The 18,414-nt window shown below is 33.4% G+C and overlaps 1 protein-coding gene across 7 annotated transcripts in view; it reads right to left on the bottom strand.

Moving 5' to 3' along the window:
* The window catches only part of SMARCA2 (SWI/SNF related, matrix associated, actin dependent regulator of chromatin, subfamily a, member 2), a 241,370-nt gene that overhangs the window by 132,084 nt on the left and 90,872 nt on the right, over positions 1-18,414 (bottom strand). For all 7 annotated transcript variants that reach the window (XM_051962447.1, XM_051962452.1, XM_051962456.1 and 4 more), the window contains 8 exons: positions 12,950-13,003; positions 10,849-10,979; positions 10,533-10,590; positions 8,897-8,997; positions 8,592-8,739; positions 4,222-4,385; positions 1,923-1,989; positions 1,209-1,319 (listed from right to left, as the gene is read on the bottom strand). In XM_051962447.1, coding sequence (XP_051818407.1) covers positions 1,209-1,319; positions 1,923-1,989; positions 4,222-4,385; positions 8,592-8,739; positions 8,897-8,997; positions 10,533-10,590; positions 10,849-10,979; positions 12,950-13,003 — 834 coding nt within the window. The remainder of the gene's footprint in view (positions 1-1,208; positions 1,320-1,922; positions 1,990-4,221; positions 4,386-8,591; positions 8,740-8,896; positions 8,998-10,532; positions 10,591-10,848; positions 10,980-12,949; positions 13,004-18,414) is intronic.

Below are 18,414 nucleotides of genomic sequence, written 5' to 3'. Positions count from 1 at the left end.
ATCAAAAAACAAAAAATCTCAAAGAATGGGAAAATTACTTATAAATTATAAGACAATTTTAATATTTGTTCCATGAAAGTGAACTGTAACTATAGCACTTCAAATCATTTGTTCTATGTTTTAAATAAAGGCAATTTTATATAGTGGATTGAGCAGTCTTGTAATAAAAATAACTGACACTGATGTTTTCTAGATATATGTTGTTAGGCAAGTCATACAACCTCTTTGAGCCTCACTTTATTTCTCTGTTAAATGGAGTTGATAGCAATTCTTATACTCACAGAATTATATTATACTTACAGAATTCTTATACATCACAGAATTATAGGGAAAGCATTTTGTAGAATATAGTTCTTATGTAAATATAAGCTAATTTTAACTAACAAAAATAAAAAAATCTATTTCTAAATTTTAAAAATAGGATTCTCTTTAAAAGCTAGCAGAAATGATACTAATTTAAGGTTATCCAGAACACAGGTGAAGAGTGGATTTAAGATAAAACAGTTTTCCAAAGAAACAAATAAAAAGAAAATACATCAATAATTTTAAGTAACAGCCCAACTTTTACCAGGTGATATCTGAAAATGGAAAATCATAGGAGTAGCCAGGATAATTGTTCATAGGGAGAAAACAACCATATGGAGAGTTTCTAACTTTGCTGGGAAAAGACAAAAGAAATAAAAGGGATGAATCTGCACTTCTGGAAATAACCCAGGGCAACAAAAATAATTATGTCCTCCACTAGCAGGTTCAGAGCTATTAAAAAAGGAGTGACACTAAAAAATCTATATGAAATTTTTATGAAGAGAAAACCAGTTATCCATATCAAAAGGATAGGGACAAGAATAATACAATAAGTCTCAGGGTAAATAAGTAAGCATAAAAGAAAGACTATGGCCATAATATATTTATTACTCTTAAAAATAAGCATATACTATATAATGATCCAAATATATGTCAACTTGATTTTTCAAATTGTTTTTACCTTAATGAGGTGATCTTTAATTGAACATAAAAAAGTGAAAAGGGTCAGCTAGATGGTGCAAGAGATAAGAGCACCAGCTCTGAACTCAGGTGGACCTGAATTCAAATGCAGCCTCAGACACATTTCCTAACTGTGTGACCCTGAGTGAATCACTTAACCCTAATTGCCTCAGCAAAATAAATGAATAAATAAAAATTAAAAATAAAAAAAATGAAAACCATACCTTAGCAAGGATGTGCTTATCCTTTATAATGTACTCATAAGTAGTTAAAAGGACATTAAATTTTCCACTACGAAGTTGTGGAACAAGCGATCGGCGCATAGCAGGAGTGCCCTGAAAAACAAGTATTTGTCCATTATTTCTCACTATCTTTGCTTAATAGGGTAAAACTGTGACTGAATATGCATGTTATCATAAAGGGCTTGGATCAATGGCACACATCTGGACACTTCCAGGCCCTGAAAAATGTTTGACCCAGTGAAGACCAAAAAATGAATGAGAGTAAAGAAAATGACAGTGACCTTGTTGTGGAGAACGGGCTGCTGGATTGAAAAACGCCATTTCTATGGAAGTATTCAGCAGGCAGGCGAGTGTCCTTGGTAATTGCTTGACTTTATAGGAACAGTTGGAACTGCAGGAGCCCGACAGTGAACCATTCAGCAATACACAGAATGTGCAGTATTTATCATTTGTATTACTCTCATCAGAAACCTTGCAATATGATAATTAACAATTTTCTTCAGCATTTCACTATCTGAAAGTAATTATGGTTTATTACAGTAATCTTCTTGAGATGATTAACTCTCACTGTTTAGTACATGATGTACATGACAAAACTTTATAACCAAATACAGTTCACAGATGTGCATATGGAATGAAGAAAATATGGTCTATTTTTACTTTTCCAGATTTGTATACAAAAGCAGCATTTCAAACCTTGTAAGAGATTTTCACCACAGAAGGAGCCCATTTGTCAAATTCATATGTCCAGTTAGATAAAGTCCTATAGAAGAAAAAAAAAAAAGACAGTATTTACATGAATCAGTGGTCAAAAGTATGCTTGTTTATTTGTAGCCTTCACCTTATAAAGTTCTCTAATTTTTAATGATATGGGCAATGAGAGAAATTTAAATAAATATTGTTATAAACATTGTTTTTTAACATTATAAATCTACTTGAAAAATATACACCAAAAATCTTATATAAAGGAAAGAAGACCTATATATAGCTACTGAAAAGGAAAGCAAATTAACAATAAGATATGTTTGTGAATATGATTCAGAATGTGAATTTCCAGAATGAATGTTGAATTTTCAAGAACCATGGACAATTTGAAAGTAAATGAGTTTTTTAAAGCTAAAAATACAAAGCAATGTAAAAAAATACCTTCCATGAAGAAGCTGGTGTGTGTGTGTGTGTGTGTGTGTGTGTGTGTGTGTGTGTGTGTGTGTGAGAGAGAGAGACAAATAGAGAAAGAGAGAGAGAGAGAGTGAGTGAGAGAGAGAGAAATACACAGACAGACAGAGACAGAAACAAAGAAACACAGAGAAAAAAGAGAAATTGACAATGACAGAAACAGAGAGAGACATGTAGAAAAAGCTCTTCAATGTGTTTTAAAACAAATTTTCTAATATTGTACTAGACTGGAACTTGTGTTCTATATGAAAATTCTTTTCAAGAAACATTGATTAAAAATATAATCAAAATGCTGAGGTCATGAGGACTGAATTTGTAGTCAGAGAACTCAGATTTCAGTTCTACCACTTGTGTGACCTTGGAGAAGTGACTCTATTCTCTCCTGTGAGGGTGAAATTGGAAATAACTCAGGAAATAGAGGTTTGAGTTTCCAAGCATAATGACTTACTAAGCAATGAATTCCAAATGCACTTAACAAATTGGGACCAATCTCCTCAGTTTGGCACTGGACTCCAGATACAGGAGGAAACAAATTTTTATTCTTTAAAAAATAACAATAAGCAGATTAAAAAATAGGATATATTAGGTTATCTCATTTCCTATTGGTGGACAGATTAGGGGCTTTCCAGGTTGAAAGGGAGAGAATGAACAAGTGCAATTCTCTGAAATCAGAAAAGTGTCTATATTCAATCAAAAGCACAAAGAAACAGTTACTGACTAACCAGCATTGGGCCAGTTTTCAAATAATTCACATGGATTGCTTAAGATATAAAACTGTGAAAAAACTCATTGCATCAATCTTTGAACAATCTAGATCCTTAGTTAAGAGTCTCTAAATAGTAGGTAGGGGCTGTCTAGCTTACCAGTCATGGAGGGTTAGGATAAAACAAAACATTAAGGTTTTCTTACAATTCCACGACTGAATAAAGTTTTCTCACAAGACAGAAATTGTACTAGAAGCAATGAGCTAGTTCCAGAATTGAATCATAAGAGGGTATCCTCAGTTCCTAATCTATAAAATGAGGAGATTGAATTAAATGACCTTGAAGGTTCCTACCAGGTCTAAGTGATCCCATTCCATTCATCTGAGAGAGAAAAATCACTATATTATTTTTATACATGGTGGTTTCTTATTCAAATAATGCTGTAACTTAAAGAGAAAAAAAAATTTACACCAAGTTCAAATATATAAAACCAGTGAGCAAAACCCAAATGATAAAATGACATGTGAATCCACACATAGACTCTTAAGATAGTCTTTATGGAATTTTTAGGCTTTAGGCAGAAGAGGAAAGAGTGGACATCAAGACATAGCACAAAGAGAAGTACAGAAGTTCACAGCTCCAAGCACTGCATTGCTTACAATTCAGTTCAACATGAATTATGTAAAATATTTATATTTAGGATGGTATATTTTTAAAAATGTGATCAAGTGAGATAGAAGTCAATTCAATTTGATATTTTCTAAGCATCTATCATATTCTAGGGGCTTTTAAAGCTATAATCTATTGCATGAGTCTTTTAAAAACTTGAATGTTTAAAAAATATTTCCTCTTAAGTTGTTCACTTAAGAAATAAGTACTAAATTATATCACGTACAATGGCTACTGAATGGATGGAACACTAATGGCTGAAAAATCATTGGATTTCATTGCCTATACCAGCCAATAACTTGATGATTTGAGGAGAATGTTTTTAGGTATAATATATATTATCTGATTGCTTACTAAATTTTACCATTAAGCATAAAACAAGGGCAAGCTATTAATAGGCTGATCTACAAATGCACAGAAAGATAAGTGTGGAATTCTTTACTTACGAAAGGGGGACAATGATAAGATAAGGTCCATTGAGTCTTTTGTGCTCCATCAGATAAGTGATGAGTGCAATTGTCTGTATGGTCTTTCCTAACCCCATTTCATCAGCTAAAATTCCATTCAAATTGTTATTATACAGTGAAACCATCCATTCCAGGCCCTGGAGCTGAAATGAAGAATAATTGCTTCAATTATCCAAGAACTGCACAGGTAATTAATACTAATACAAGTGAAGTGAAGCTTTGACTTCTTAACTCTTTAGTTCTGTATATTGGGATTTCCCACCATAGAATATGGGGAAACACCAGGACAAAAGTAAATTAAACTATGAACTTTTAATTACCATTGCCATTTGGCAGGTGCTGCATATTAATCAGATTATTGTGGCATGCTGACAGGATTTACAAGAAGCTTTCTTATTCATTTTCACTTAACATTGCATAGTTCCTGGAATTCTAAAATTATTTCAGAATTCTGAATCCACACCCAGCACTTAAAACCAACCAACCAACCAACCATAAGTGTCTTTAGCACGGGTGAGAGAAAATCAGAGAGAATCTGTGTTGTGAGCTGTCTTTCTTTTCATGACAATATTTTCTCTGCCAGGAGGCACAGGAACATTATTCTGGGAGTAGGGTCACAGACTCCTTCCTAGAAATGGAACTACACAAGTATGCATGGAAAATCTGCAATGTGAGCAACATATGGTCAGGTAATTGGAAACTGACTAAAAACATAATATTTTTGAAATATACTTTTCCCATACCAAAAAACTGGTACATACTAAATCAAATTCTCAACTACTCACATAAAAGGAAAAAAAAAGGAATTATATAAACAATCCAACAATTTGTTATAGTTGTTGTTGCTATTTAAATACTAATCTTAAAATCTGGGATGTTGTTTTGTTTGGTTTGATTTGGCTTAGTTTGGTAAAATATTTTTATGAAATGCACTTTTTTTTGTGAAAGAAACAGAATTACCTAAAACCAGATTGTTTATGCACATATCAATATTAATACAGATTTTCCATAATGAATTGAAAATTAAAGTGGATCACATTTGGAAAAATGCAGCATATTCCATTGTCTGAAATTATTTCATGTTATCAGAGCCCATCTTTTTTACAATAATATTTACCTAATGAGACTATATGGCTATAAATCATGAATATACTAGGATCTCAAAAGAATTACAAATGTAGGTGATCCAAAGGAATAATAAAAAGATTCTTGTTGAATATAAATAAACTGTAGCTTATTAAGAACTATGATTTGTTTTTAAAGAAGTGACATAAAAGATGTAAAAGCAGAAAAGAAGATAGGTCATTCATGGGGTAACAATGAGGGATGACAAACTAACAGCCCAAATGTTATACCTATAGCCATAAAAGATTAAAAGAACCAGAAAAGTCCTTCAACATAGTGAATAGTTTCTATGGAAGATTTATAGAAAGACAAATCAAGAATTAAACAGAATGAAATTTATTGGTAGAAAGAACACTCCACATTGATGAAATTACTGTGGATTGTTTAAGTACTGAAAAATATCTAAGGACAAATCAAGTGATTTATTCAACAAATTTTTTAGTGCCTACTGTAAGAAAAGTTTGCTGCCTAGCCCACAAACAAAGGAAATACAAAGATGTGAATACCTAGTGGAAAAAGACTTGGGGGTCTTTGACTTCTAGTAACTTACAATTTAGTAGGGAAACTAAGATAGGCACATAAATAATAAAGCAAATAATTATTTTTAAAGACTTTACTATGTCCCAGATAGTTGGGAAGATAATAAGGATGCAAAAATACAGAATGAAACTTATGGAATGTACAAAATTCAAATAAGAAATTATTCTGGGTGGTATTGTTGTGTCCTACTTTCTAGAGTCCCCACATTGGAGTGACAAAATGTACTATTACTTTCTAGACCCAGTGAGTAAAACATCCTGCTTTCTAGAGCCTCCAAGTTGGGGTGACAAAACATACCGTTGCTTTCTAGAGCCCCCATGCCGAGATGATTAAAATATACCTTGTTAGTGGAGAAGTGATGAGGTGGGACTCCTCAGGATGGTGGAAAAATGGAAAAAAAATATACATTTATATAATATAACAAAAGCAACACTGCACGTGGGACCACATAAACAACTTGCTATTGTATGTAGTTTGCCACCTGGTATCACTTTTCCACCTGGTATCACTGTTTCGATCTCAAAACAGGTTATCACCACTTCCTGACTTCTCAGGAAAGCCGAGAGCCCTTATGGGAGATGGGGAGCCAACCAGACATTGTTAGCAGGTTCCCTCTGGGCTGAAGGGTTTTATACCTTACCCAGAGTTTCCCCACTGACTGTGCCTTCTACATGGTATGACCAGAGAAGGCTTTCTAGGAGGTGACCTTTGGACTAAGCTTATTTTAGTTGGATTTTAATAGATAAATGGGGGAAAGCATTCCTCTTTCTAAGATCTCAAAACATCCTCTCCAGTCTCCCACAATCTAGCACTGTGCATTGTTTCCTGTAGGTAGCTGTAAAATATTTGAATTAATTTTGTTGGAGGGAACAATATGCATAAACACAAAGCAAAACACACAAGATATATTCAATAGGCAAGTAGTCAAGTTTGATTACATCATAGGGTTTCTGAAAGGAAGAAATGGGAGGAATTGGAAAGATAGTAATGATAGGTATTGCCCAAATGCCTCCAAGATGGGGAAGAAAAACAACTTGAAACTGTAAAAAATTGAGTCTCAATCATCCATAAGCAAATAATTAAGAAGTTTCCTTTGCAGTGTTTTCTCAATATTGATATGATGAACCTTAATACTCCATGGGATATGATCTGAGGTTTTATGAACAATTTCAATGCTCAATCTTTTGCTTCTAGAATATAGCATATGAAATGTATCAAAATGCTTCTTATATGTAATACTTTTTCAATATGAAAAACATTTTGTAACATTTGTCAAGCCCCTAATTTATCCCAGGAACATCCCTTAGACTAATATTTATATGTCCTGCCTATGCATTTTAATCCCAAGTGTATGATTAAAAGAAATGAAAAAACACTGTACTATATGTTATATTTTGAGTATATAAAAACACAAAGAAAAATTAGGAATCGTGATATATTCACTCATTTCATCAGGATAATTATACGACAAAGATGGGTTTTTACACTGAGTCCTATGCTTGACTCTCTTACTCTTTCACAATTCCATAAAGTATAAATTAAACCATTAAAATTGCAAAGTAATATATCAAACTCAGTCTTTCAACCATCAAAATGTCAAGAAAGCAAAAGGTCATTTTGAAGTTACATAAAATTCAAGACAAATGTTATTTTATACTTTAATTTCATTAGTTTAATCTGGCCTTTGAAGAAAGTGGGCCCTCACTATAAAAATGGAAATCATATTGTAGGAGGGAAAAATGAGCCTTTTTTCCAGTTTATTACTCAGAAAACAAATGTTTATTTCTTAGAGCAAGTTTTATTCAGGGTACACATTATTAACCTACTTTTCACTCATCTAGAAAGAGCATGGAAACACCATGTTGGAACACTCTGTCCTTTTTAGGTAAATTATTACTTAATTTCTCTTTAAATAAGCCTTAAATAAACAATTTATAATCCCTCTTCTTTCTTTTTACTTGCTGGTAATGGCTAAAATGGATAGGTGATTCTGTCTAAGACATGAGGTCACCATTTTTAACTTCTCCTTAAACTGTTTATAAAGATTTCTGTACTCTAACAAGTTTGGACCACTGAGCAAATTGTATTGTTAAAAAATGATGATGGCTCTCCTTTGATAGTCTAAAAGACACTTAAAACTTCAATCCAATAAAAGCAAATTAGCCTAGGGGACAACAGAGATACAGAGGGCCAAAGTGAAGCTTATGCAAATTAGTAGCCTAATGCTGGTAAAAAGTAGTCACAATCTCTTAGCCCTTCATTTCTTCATCATATTGTTAGTATTGACTTACAGTGTATCTGACTGTGGCTGATCAGACCAATATGAGCTTTGAAGGATCTGCTACAGGTCAAACACAAATAATCCCTATGAACATTTGTGGTGGCTTCTCTAACTTTGTGCATCTTGTATTTCCTAATAAGTGTCTGAAAGAAGATTAGAACTCAGGCAATCCAGATTCCTAGTCTATCTCTTTCTCTACTATTATAGTCTACCTCCAAGATGAATGATTCATTGCTATACTTCAATACCACAGATTATTTTCAGCTTTTAGTTGCTTTTCACACAATTTGTCTTTAATCAACAGTAGTAAACACTTAACATGTATAAGATATATACCCAATTAAAAAATAGATGAAATAATTTTTGTTCAGCTCACAAAGAAAACCCAAACCATATTTTTTACCTGATAATGCTTTAGGGTGCCATTAATGAGAAGAGCAGACTGCTTTTCTACCCTCTCTGATATTGCATGAGCTACAGTATAGTAAGACTGGGACCCTCTAGCACTATACTGCATACTGTATTCATCATCCACATCTTGCTTGGCAGTCCTGATAGAGAAAGAGAAGAGGAATTCTATTCAGACATTCATGCCATGTGGATAGGTTTATGTCAGCATTTTGAGGTTTCAACAATTCTTAAAGACAATACACAGTTTGTCAACTCTAAAAGTCCCCAGTTTCAGCAAAGTGGAAAAATGGTACTCACTCAATGATCTGCTTAGCATCCTTCTCAGAAACTTCTTCACTGTTTGGATCAAGAAGTATCTTCTCTTCAGTTTCCTGTCTGCTCAATTCTTCTTCATCATCCTAAAGAAAAATCCAAAAACTAGAAAATAGTGTTTTGGCACAGCTTTCTCTATTACATTCTTTTTTGAAAACACATCATATTATATGCCAAAATAAATACAACAAACAATATAAACTCAGAGTTTTCTATTTAAACCAGGGGGTAAGAGCTAATTCTTCAGATTTCTTGAAATGATGAGATCACAAGGCTGAAGAAAAGTGGTTATCAAATTCACTCCCTGGTTCCCAGGAAAACATAACTATCCAGAGGAGCCACTGTTTAATCATTGCTGTATTACTTAAATTCTTTTAAAGCATATTTAGTCTCCTTTTCTTCTTTCTGGTACTATTGAATACTCATTTCTAAGGATTTCAGGCAAGACTATCAATAACTCTGGTAATTGATCATTATTCCACTTCAAGAGTTTCAAACTTTCATTAAATGATCTGACTAAAATTTATAAGAATTCGAACCAATGATAAACGGGCAAAAGATATTAATACACAATTTTCAGATGATGAAATTGAAACTATTTCTAGTCATGTGAAAAGGTGCTCCAAATCACTATTGATCAGAGACATGAAAATTAAGAAAACTCTGAGATACCACTACACAGTTCTCAGATTGGCTACAATGACAGGAAAAGATAATGACAAATGTTGGAGGGGATGTGGGAAAATTGGGACACTGATACATTGTTGGTGGAATTGTGAATGGATCCAACCATTATGGAGAGCAGTTTGGAATTATGCCCAAAGAATTATCAAAATGCACACACCCTTTGATCCAGCAGTGTTACTACTCGGCTTATATCCCAAAGAGATCTTACAGGAGGGAAAGGGACCCACATGTGCAAAAATGTTTGTGGCAGCACTTTTTGTAGTGGCAAGAAACTGGAAACTGAATGGATGTTCATCAGTTAGAGAATGGCTGAATAAGTTATGGTATATGACTGCTATGGAATATTATTGTTCTGTAAGAAACTATAAGCAGGATGATTTCAGAGAGGCCTGAAGAGACTTACATGAACTGATGCTAAATGAAATGAACAGAAACAGGAAATCACTGCACATGGCAACAACAAGATTATGTGATGCTCAATTCTGATGGATGTGGCTCTCTTCAACAATGAGATGATTGAGGCCAGTTCCAATGGTCTTGTGATGAAGAAAGCCATCTACACTCAGAGAGAGTACTATGGGAACTGAGTGTTGGTTACAACATAGCATCTTCACTCTTTTTGTTGTTGTTTGCTTGCATTTTATTTTCTTTCTCATTCTTTTCTGGTTTGATTTGATTTTTCTTGTGCATCAAGACAATTGTATAAATATGTATGCATATATTGCATTTAACATATATTTTTAGTATGTTTAACATATATTGGACTACATGCCATCTGGGGAGAGGGTTGGAGAAGGGGGCATTGGAACATAAGGTTTTGCAAGGGTTAATGTTGAAGAATTATCCATGCATATGTTTTGAAAAATAAAAAGCTTTAATAAAGGAAAAATAATACAATCAAAACAATATACAGAAAAGAAATACAGATACATACCTCCTCCTCATATTCAGAATCACTCTCCTCACTATCAGATCTAGGGGCAACTTCATAACTACAGGAGAAGGGAGAAAAAGAGATAGGAAGAAAAGTTATTTCTTTGATTCATACATTTATATTTTTATATACTTATATTCTATGTATTGATGATAAATATGGGTAATTATTGGTTTTCATGGGAAGTAGACAATTAAGTCAGATTCAAATACTATTAAAAGGTCAACCAAAGTCTAAAGAAGGGAGAGAACATCAATGACATAATTTGAAAGATAAAACAAAACAAAAACACTTTTTTTTTTCTCTAACAACTCACCCAGGATTCATTTCTAACCAAGCATCCAGTTGACTTGCTTTAGGAGCTTCGGGTCCAAGGAGAACTTTGCCAGTTTCTGTGTGAGTCACTTTCACAGGAAGATCACTCATCTGACTGCTTTCATCTATTGGCTACCAAGGAAAAACAAACGTCACTATTTGATGGCAATTACAAACATGACTTTTAAGAATGAAGAAAAACAAATTGCCACAATCCATTTGGGCCCCTGTAATGGCTCCCTTGTTGTTTACCAGAGGCTTATTTTCTTTCCCATCATTCTACATGTTTCTGCAGTACCCCACATTTCTGCAGTAACTGATGTTTTACAAAATGATTTCTTCATGACCAATCTAGAAGTCAGGAAGCATAAATAATATTACTTCTACTTTTCATATGAAAAGTTCTATCATTTGTGCCAGGTTTGATCCACATACTTCCGAATTCATGTCCAAAGCTGATCACTCTACTATCTCAGCATCATGTGACTGTGTTAACAGTAATTTGGTTATGACAAAAAACAACTTTGACTGAAGTTCTTTGCTAAGAAAATCAAGCAAGTAAATAAATTGCAGGATGCACATTTAAGCCTACCAAAGAGAATAAACACCTTTCCTTGAAATTTAGAGGGAACATATGTCTATGCAAATGGATACATGTGCAAATGAATATGTGACCTTGGTCTTTTCAAAACCTAGTGATACTAGGAAGCAGTCTGGAGACATTTGTTTAAAGAGAGCAGTTCAGTTAAGACACTCTTATTTGAAAGGTATTTTCCCAAAAGTTAATTCAAATTATCTATTACTTATGATTAACTTTTCCCAAAGACATTTTAATTGAAAAGGAGAAAAGGAAAAGAAAAGATCTGCTCCATCACCTCGTTATTCCTACTTATTGAAATAGCAAATGCTAGAAGGTATCAGAAATCAAACAATGGCATATGAACAAACACTATAAGTAGTGATGTCCACCAAAAAAAAAAAAAATCTCTTCAAAAAGAAAAGAAGTGCTTAAAATCCCTCTCATTCATTTGCTGTCTTATGCTAATATTGGTCATGAAAACCATTACCTTGCAGAACAAGATGAAACTCCCTCCTTTGTTAATGTAAAAGGGCATCTGGATACTAGTTCCCTTGTTGAAGGGAATCTACCATTTATCATAATTTCACGTGAAAATATCCTATTTCATTATCTTTCATTATTCTAATATAGCTTGTTTTTATTGTTTGTGTCATGCCAGAAAGAAAACAAAATGATTTTCTCTAGAAGGCAAAACTTCTGAAATCACATCCTCAACATAGGGAGCTCTATTCTGTCATTTCTTTTACCAAACAGATTGTGTACAAGGCACATTCATTTTATAAACTCTCATATAACATGAGAGGATCTGTTAAGATATAGAGCAATATGCATCACATGTCCACGAGCAGTGACTCATTTTGAGAAGAGGGAATATTTATATTCTTATTACATGCTAAATTGGCTCACTCTCTCCTTGTTAACGTATCATCTTACATTCATAATTTCTGGTAAATTATTACTTTTATACCTTTTTCTATTGATAGTTTATGGCAAATTAGTAACCTTTTCTGCTGAAGTATTGGCTTTAAAAAATCTCTCTCTCTACACACCCACATACATATATATATATAGCTACAAAACTATATAAAATATATATAGCTACAAAAATAAATATATAGCTACAAATAAAAATATAGCTACAAAAACTATGTAAAATATTTCAAATGTTGACATGGAAATAAAATTTTAAATTCACATCATTTTAATGTAAGGGACAGAAAGTATTCATAGCATGAAAGCAGCAGCAGTAACAATATATATTATATCTTAAAGGTTTTTGAAAGCACTTTTCAAACCTTACCCAGTGCAATCCTCACAACAACCCTGAAAGGTAGGTTCCATTATTATCCCAATGTTACAGATGAGAAAACTAAGGCAGAAGTCAAGGAATGCTGCTAGTAACATCTGAGGCTGACTTTGAACTCAAGTGTTCCTAAGACCAATGGTTCCAGCTCTGTATCCTCATCATGCCACCTATCTCCTTCCATTCAGTAGGTAGTAGAGAGTCTCTAGAAATTCTTACCTCCCCATCTGGTCCCAGGCCAGACTCCATTCCCTCAGCATTCTCTTGTTCCTTCTGCAACAAAGTCGATTCATTTATCATGTTCCAATCAACAATTCAGAGGAGAGATCTGATGCTAAATAATTATTTTTCAGTATTTCATTACTACATATCCCTTAATAAGATTTTAAATGCTAAAATGTAAACCATGCTTTTCAATCAGAACACCAAACATAGATAGAACATTAAAGAATATATCAGCAAGTGGTATAAAGTCAAATAAAAGTAATGCCCTAGAAAGAGTTTAGTAAGTCTTGATTATACTATAAATCATTAATCACTGTGTTCCTCTCCCCTATGCTTTATACTTCCTGACTGGTGACAATGAAGGGTATTGAGACCTAGTGACTGAAATTGTATATTTTTAGCTTCTGATTTGATGTCACGGAACCTTTGCTCATTAGATCTATCTCTTTATCATCATATCTCAAATTTAATATAGATTTCCTTTTTCCCTAAGTCCTATGGAGCATCAAGCAAAGCACATATTAAACAAGCCTTGTATATTGTGAAATTCAAGAGAATGTAAAGTGATATTACTTGTTGAAATACCTTCCTTTACTGTGTTATATGTGCTTTCATTTTTACATAATTCTACCAAAGAAAAACCTCCACTAGAATTTTAGGGAGGAGGTAGAACCAAGAAGAACCAAGCTCTTATATTACTTGAACATTTCTAAAATAATATCACTTCAGATACTACATGCATGTGAAACAAAAAAGGAAAGTTGACATTTCTGTATCTATGGTAATCTGATGGTGGATATGCCAAATACAGACTAAATAGTGCTTTCACATATAATCAACAACTTGACAAGTAAGAGTTACTGTGTCTTTACCATAAGAAATCAACATTATTGCTAAATAATGAAACAAAAAAACCTTCCTTTCTTTGCTTTATCAGGTTGCTTTTAATGAGACCTTTCTCTCCTGAGTGCTTTAGCTGATTAAAAATATATAAAATGATATAGAAGCAACAATTAGCTTATTTGCTTAAGCAACCCCTTTTGTGATATATTTTTACTTAACAAGAAAATTATTTGTCTCCTGAGAAAACATAACTTTCTCTTGAGGAGCCAAGGCTTCTCCTCACAGCATACTTATTTTTCCCCTTTAAATTATATATTGATTCTTTTTATGGTATATGATTATTATATGCTGGGATTACATTGATTTACAAATACCTGAAAAGGTTATTTTTGATATCATCTCTCCATACTGTATAAGGTTGCATGATTTCATATTTATTGAAAAAAGGTATACAAAATGAAAAATAAAGCAACAAAAATAACTCACAATTAAAAAAAAAACATCATAACAAAAACATTGCTATTGACACAATTATCTCCTTAGACAATCTCCCTAGTGAGGGAAATATCTAGCTGGTTTAAAATATTTTTATTAACTGGTAACAATTAGATTATCTGCTATGTGAAAAAAAGAGGTAAGGATCAGAGAATTTCAAGCTTTAAACAAGGGGAAATTACTTAAGACAAAAATCTAAATCCACCCCTCTTCATTTTGTAGACAAGGAAATTAAAATCTGAGAAAGGTAAAGTAACTTGCCTACAATCACTAGTGTGTAGTGTGTAGAATATGTAGAACTAACTTTCAAATTCTGGTTCTGTGTTCCTCCCATTTGGAGCTTATGTTCCTTCAATTCCACCACTAGTACACTTATGCTATGTAGTGTGGTTTTTTGGGCATTTATTTTTAAATAGAATATATGTATACTCTATTCCATTCTCTTAAGTTGTGTCATTTTTTTCCCATTAAGCACACAAAATTACAGGATTAAAGAAGCAGAATAGACCATAAAAATCATCAACAACAATAGTTATATCAAATCAAACAAAAGAGGAGCTCCTCATATGTAAGCCCATTGATACAATGATCTCTAAGTTCTTCTTACTTTACTTTGCATCAATTCATATAGGTCTTTCCACATTTTTCTGAAATCAGTCCCTGATCATTTATTTTAGCACAATAGTACTTCACAATCATGTGCCATAATGTGTTCTATCATTTCCCAATTGATGAGCATCACTTGAATTCAAATGCTTTGCCACCACAAAAAGAGTTCCCATAAATAATTTTATAGATATTTGTCCTTTTCCTTTTTCTTTGATCTCTTTGGGATACAGATCTAGAGATACTGTTGCTGGGTTCAAAGGATATACATTTTTTTTTTAATAGCCCTTTGGATTTTATTCCAAATTGTTCTCCAGAATGATTGGAACAGTTCACTACTTCACCAACAGTACTCTAATATACCTATTTTTCTCTCCCATCCCCTCCAGTATTTATCATTTTTGATAGATATGAGATAGTACCTCAGAGTTGTTTTAAATTGCCTTTTTCTAGTCAATTGTGATTTAGAGAAATTTTTCATATGTCTATACATAATTTAATTTTTTTCTGAAAATTGCTTGTTTATATCCTTTAGTCAATTATCAACTGGAGAATGGGTCTTTTATGAATTTTACTCAATTCTATGCTCGTGAACTTTGAGATATGAGGTCATAATCAGATTAACGTGGGTTAATTTTTTTTATGTTACTTCATTGTTTTAGTTCCTTTTAGCAAAATGCATTTCCCTGACTACACCTTAATTAGATCTGTTCCTGCTTTTATTTTTTCTGAGATCATGATTGTGACTCCTGCCTCTTTTTTTTGTTTTTGTCTTTTTGTTCATCTGAAGCATATTAGATTCCCCTCCAGCCTTTTATTTCAACTCTATGGGTTTCAAGCATGTCTCTTATAAACAATATACTGTTGTATTCTGGGTTCTAATCCATTCTGCGCTACTTTTGTGGGCTCATCCCAATAGTGTTCACAGTTATGATTATTGTGCATTTTCCTCTATTCCATTACTTTTATTTCTTCTCTTTTTATCCTGTCTCTCCTCAAAAGTATATTTTACTTCTAGCTATTGCCTTCCTTAATGCACCACCCCTACCTAATATTGTATTATTTATTTTAAAATAATTGGCTTGATTTGATTAATTGGTTCTAATGTATAAAAATCTATCTGCTCCAGTATTCAAGGTCCAGGCTTAAGTTGAGGAGGTTTGGTTCCATTTTGTTTGACAATTGGAATGTATTACTAATATACAGACATGCTCAGAAGATAAGACATTTCTTTATCATTTCATCTTTCAGTCACCACATCATAAAGTCAATAGCTTTCAGTTGCCTAATTCTCATTTTTAAGGGAATAGTTTCTTCAGTGAGATTTTATACTTTCTTTTCCATTTGGCCTATTATGTTTTTTTAATTTTCCTTCAGCAACTTTTTGTGCCTCTTTTAACATTCAGTCAATTCTGTTTTTTCAAGATATTCTTTTCTCTTTTTTTCTCCTTCCTTTCTTTTTTGGAAGCAATCAGGTTTAAGTTTTAGAGACAATCAGATCCTGGCTTTCCAGGATCACACAGCTAATGAGTGTATGAGGCCAAATCTGAACACAGGTCCTTCTGACTTTGGACCCAGCACTCCATCCATTATATTACCTAGTTGCCCCCATTATTTTCTTTATTATTTTTGTGCCTCTTTACCAAGCTGTTAATTCTTTTTTTATAATTTTCTTGCTTCATTCCCATTTCTTTTCCTAATTTTTCCTCTACCACTCTTATCTTTTTAACTCTTCTAGGAACCCTTGCTGGTCTTTGGTTCAATTAGCATTTTCTTGTAGACTTTGTAGCTGTTTTCACACTGTTGTCTTTTGAGTTTATGTCTTGGCCTTCCCTGGCACTGAAGTACCTCTTTAATGGTCTTTGTCTATTTTTATCATTGGCTCATTTCCCCTCTTTCTTGACTTTAGATTTTATGTCAAAGCTGGGCTTATCTCATTGAGGGAAGAGAGACAACGTTGGGCTATTTCATACTTTTATATTCAGAGCTAATACTGAGAGTCTACAAGTTTTCAGGGCTTCTAAAGTGGTGTGATCCTGGGAGAGGTATAGTCACTGCTCTCCTGGTCTGAACTTTAATTTTTACCCTAGTGTACTGCAACCACAAGCATTTATATTCCTTTTGTGTATCAGAACTGTGATCAGGTGCCCCTGTACCCTTGTAACTGAAAGTCAAGACTCTATCCTGAAACAGATACCCACAACTGCATATAGATAGTAGAGTTGCCAGTGTCAGTTGCACCCAATGCCATCTTTCTAACAAATTTTCTGGGCTCCTTACCTGAGTGGAAAGTTTTTGAAGCTGCTGCTGCTACTGTGACAACTGTTGCTGAAGCCATAGACATTGATTCTAGATAGGTTTCCACCTCATTGGAGGTCACAAATCACTTCTGTCAATCTCCTAAGTTTTATTACTTTGGAAAAACTTTTCAACCTTGACCTTGAACTTAAGTGATTTACCCAGAGTCATATAATCACTGTAACAGTAGGAGCAAGACAAATACTACTTTATCTACTATAACATACTGTTCCATAAGATGAAATTTAATGTGGATAAATGTAACATCCTATACTTGGGATTGAAAAAAAATCAAATGCACAAATACAATATAGGAAAGGTCTGGATCTGGGAATTTTAGTGGACTACAAGTATGATATGAATGAACAGTATGACCCCCCAAAAAATTAATGCAAAATTGAGCTACTTAATGTCCAAAACATTGGAACTAAGATTTTCTTTGTATTATGTCCTCATCACGCCCCATTTGATATACTATTCTCAGTTCTGGGTACCATATTTTGGGAAGAACATTGATACAATGAGTAGGTTGGTGAAGACACAAGTAACCATGTAATGTAACAACTGGTTGGTTTAGCTCAAAGAGAATGTTTTAGAGGAATCTACATTTATCTGAAGGGCTATCAAAATGCCATCAAGGAGTAGCTGTTCTTGTTTGGCCTCAGAGGACAGCACAAAAAGGAGAAAATTGGCAATATGGCAGAGATGCTGATTGATGCTCAATGTAAGAAAACATGACACAATATTTTAGCAATCCAAAAGTAAAGGCTAGACAAGCCCTGGTTAGGTATGTAAACAGTTCTCTTGGTCAGGCCCATATAAACCAAGGTCACTTTTGAGGTTCTTTTAAATTTGGAGGTTCTATAACTCTATGACGTTATAAAAGCTCAAGAAAAAGAAACTCCTGGTTTGTAATTCCCAAACTGAAATGCCTGTGAATACAAATTTAAAAATCTTACATCTCAGGATCCTGGTCATTATCACAAATTTTTGCCTTTTTAGAAATGGCAACAACAGAGCTCTATCAAGTGTTGTGTTATGGGCCAGAACGCTGAACTTGAAACAAAGGATTCTTACAAGGTACTAAGTCAGTGGAATTGATAGAGGCAATAGTTAATCTAATTTAGCATGATTCAGTATGATTGATTTAATCCTACAAGGAAGTGTTACGGGCTAGAACTTGAAATAAGATACTATATGGAATTGAGGAGACAATA

This window comes from Antechinus flavipes, chromosome 1, assembly GCF_016432865.1.
Source record: "Antechinus flavipes isolate AdamAnt ecotype Samford, QLD, Australia chromosome 1, AdamAnt_v2, whole genome shotgun sequence".
NCBI lineage: Eukaryota > Metazoa > Chordata > Mammalia > Dasyuromorphia > Dasyuridae > Antechinus > Antechinus flavipes.
The sequence above is the reverse complement of the archived record's forward strand: the minus strand, read 5'-3'. Positions and strand labels throughout refer to the sequence as shown.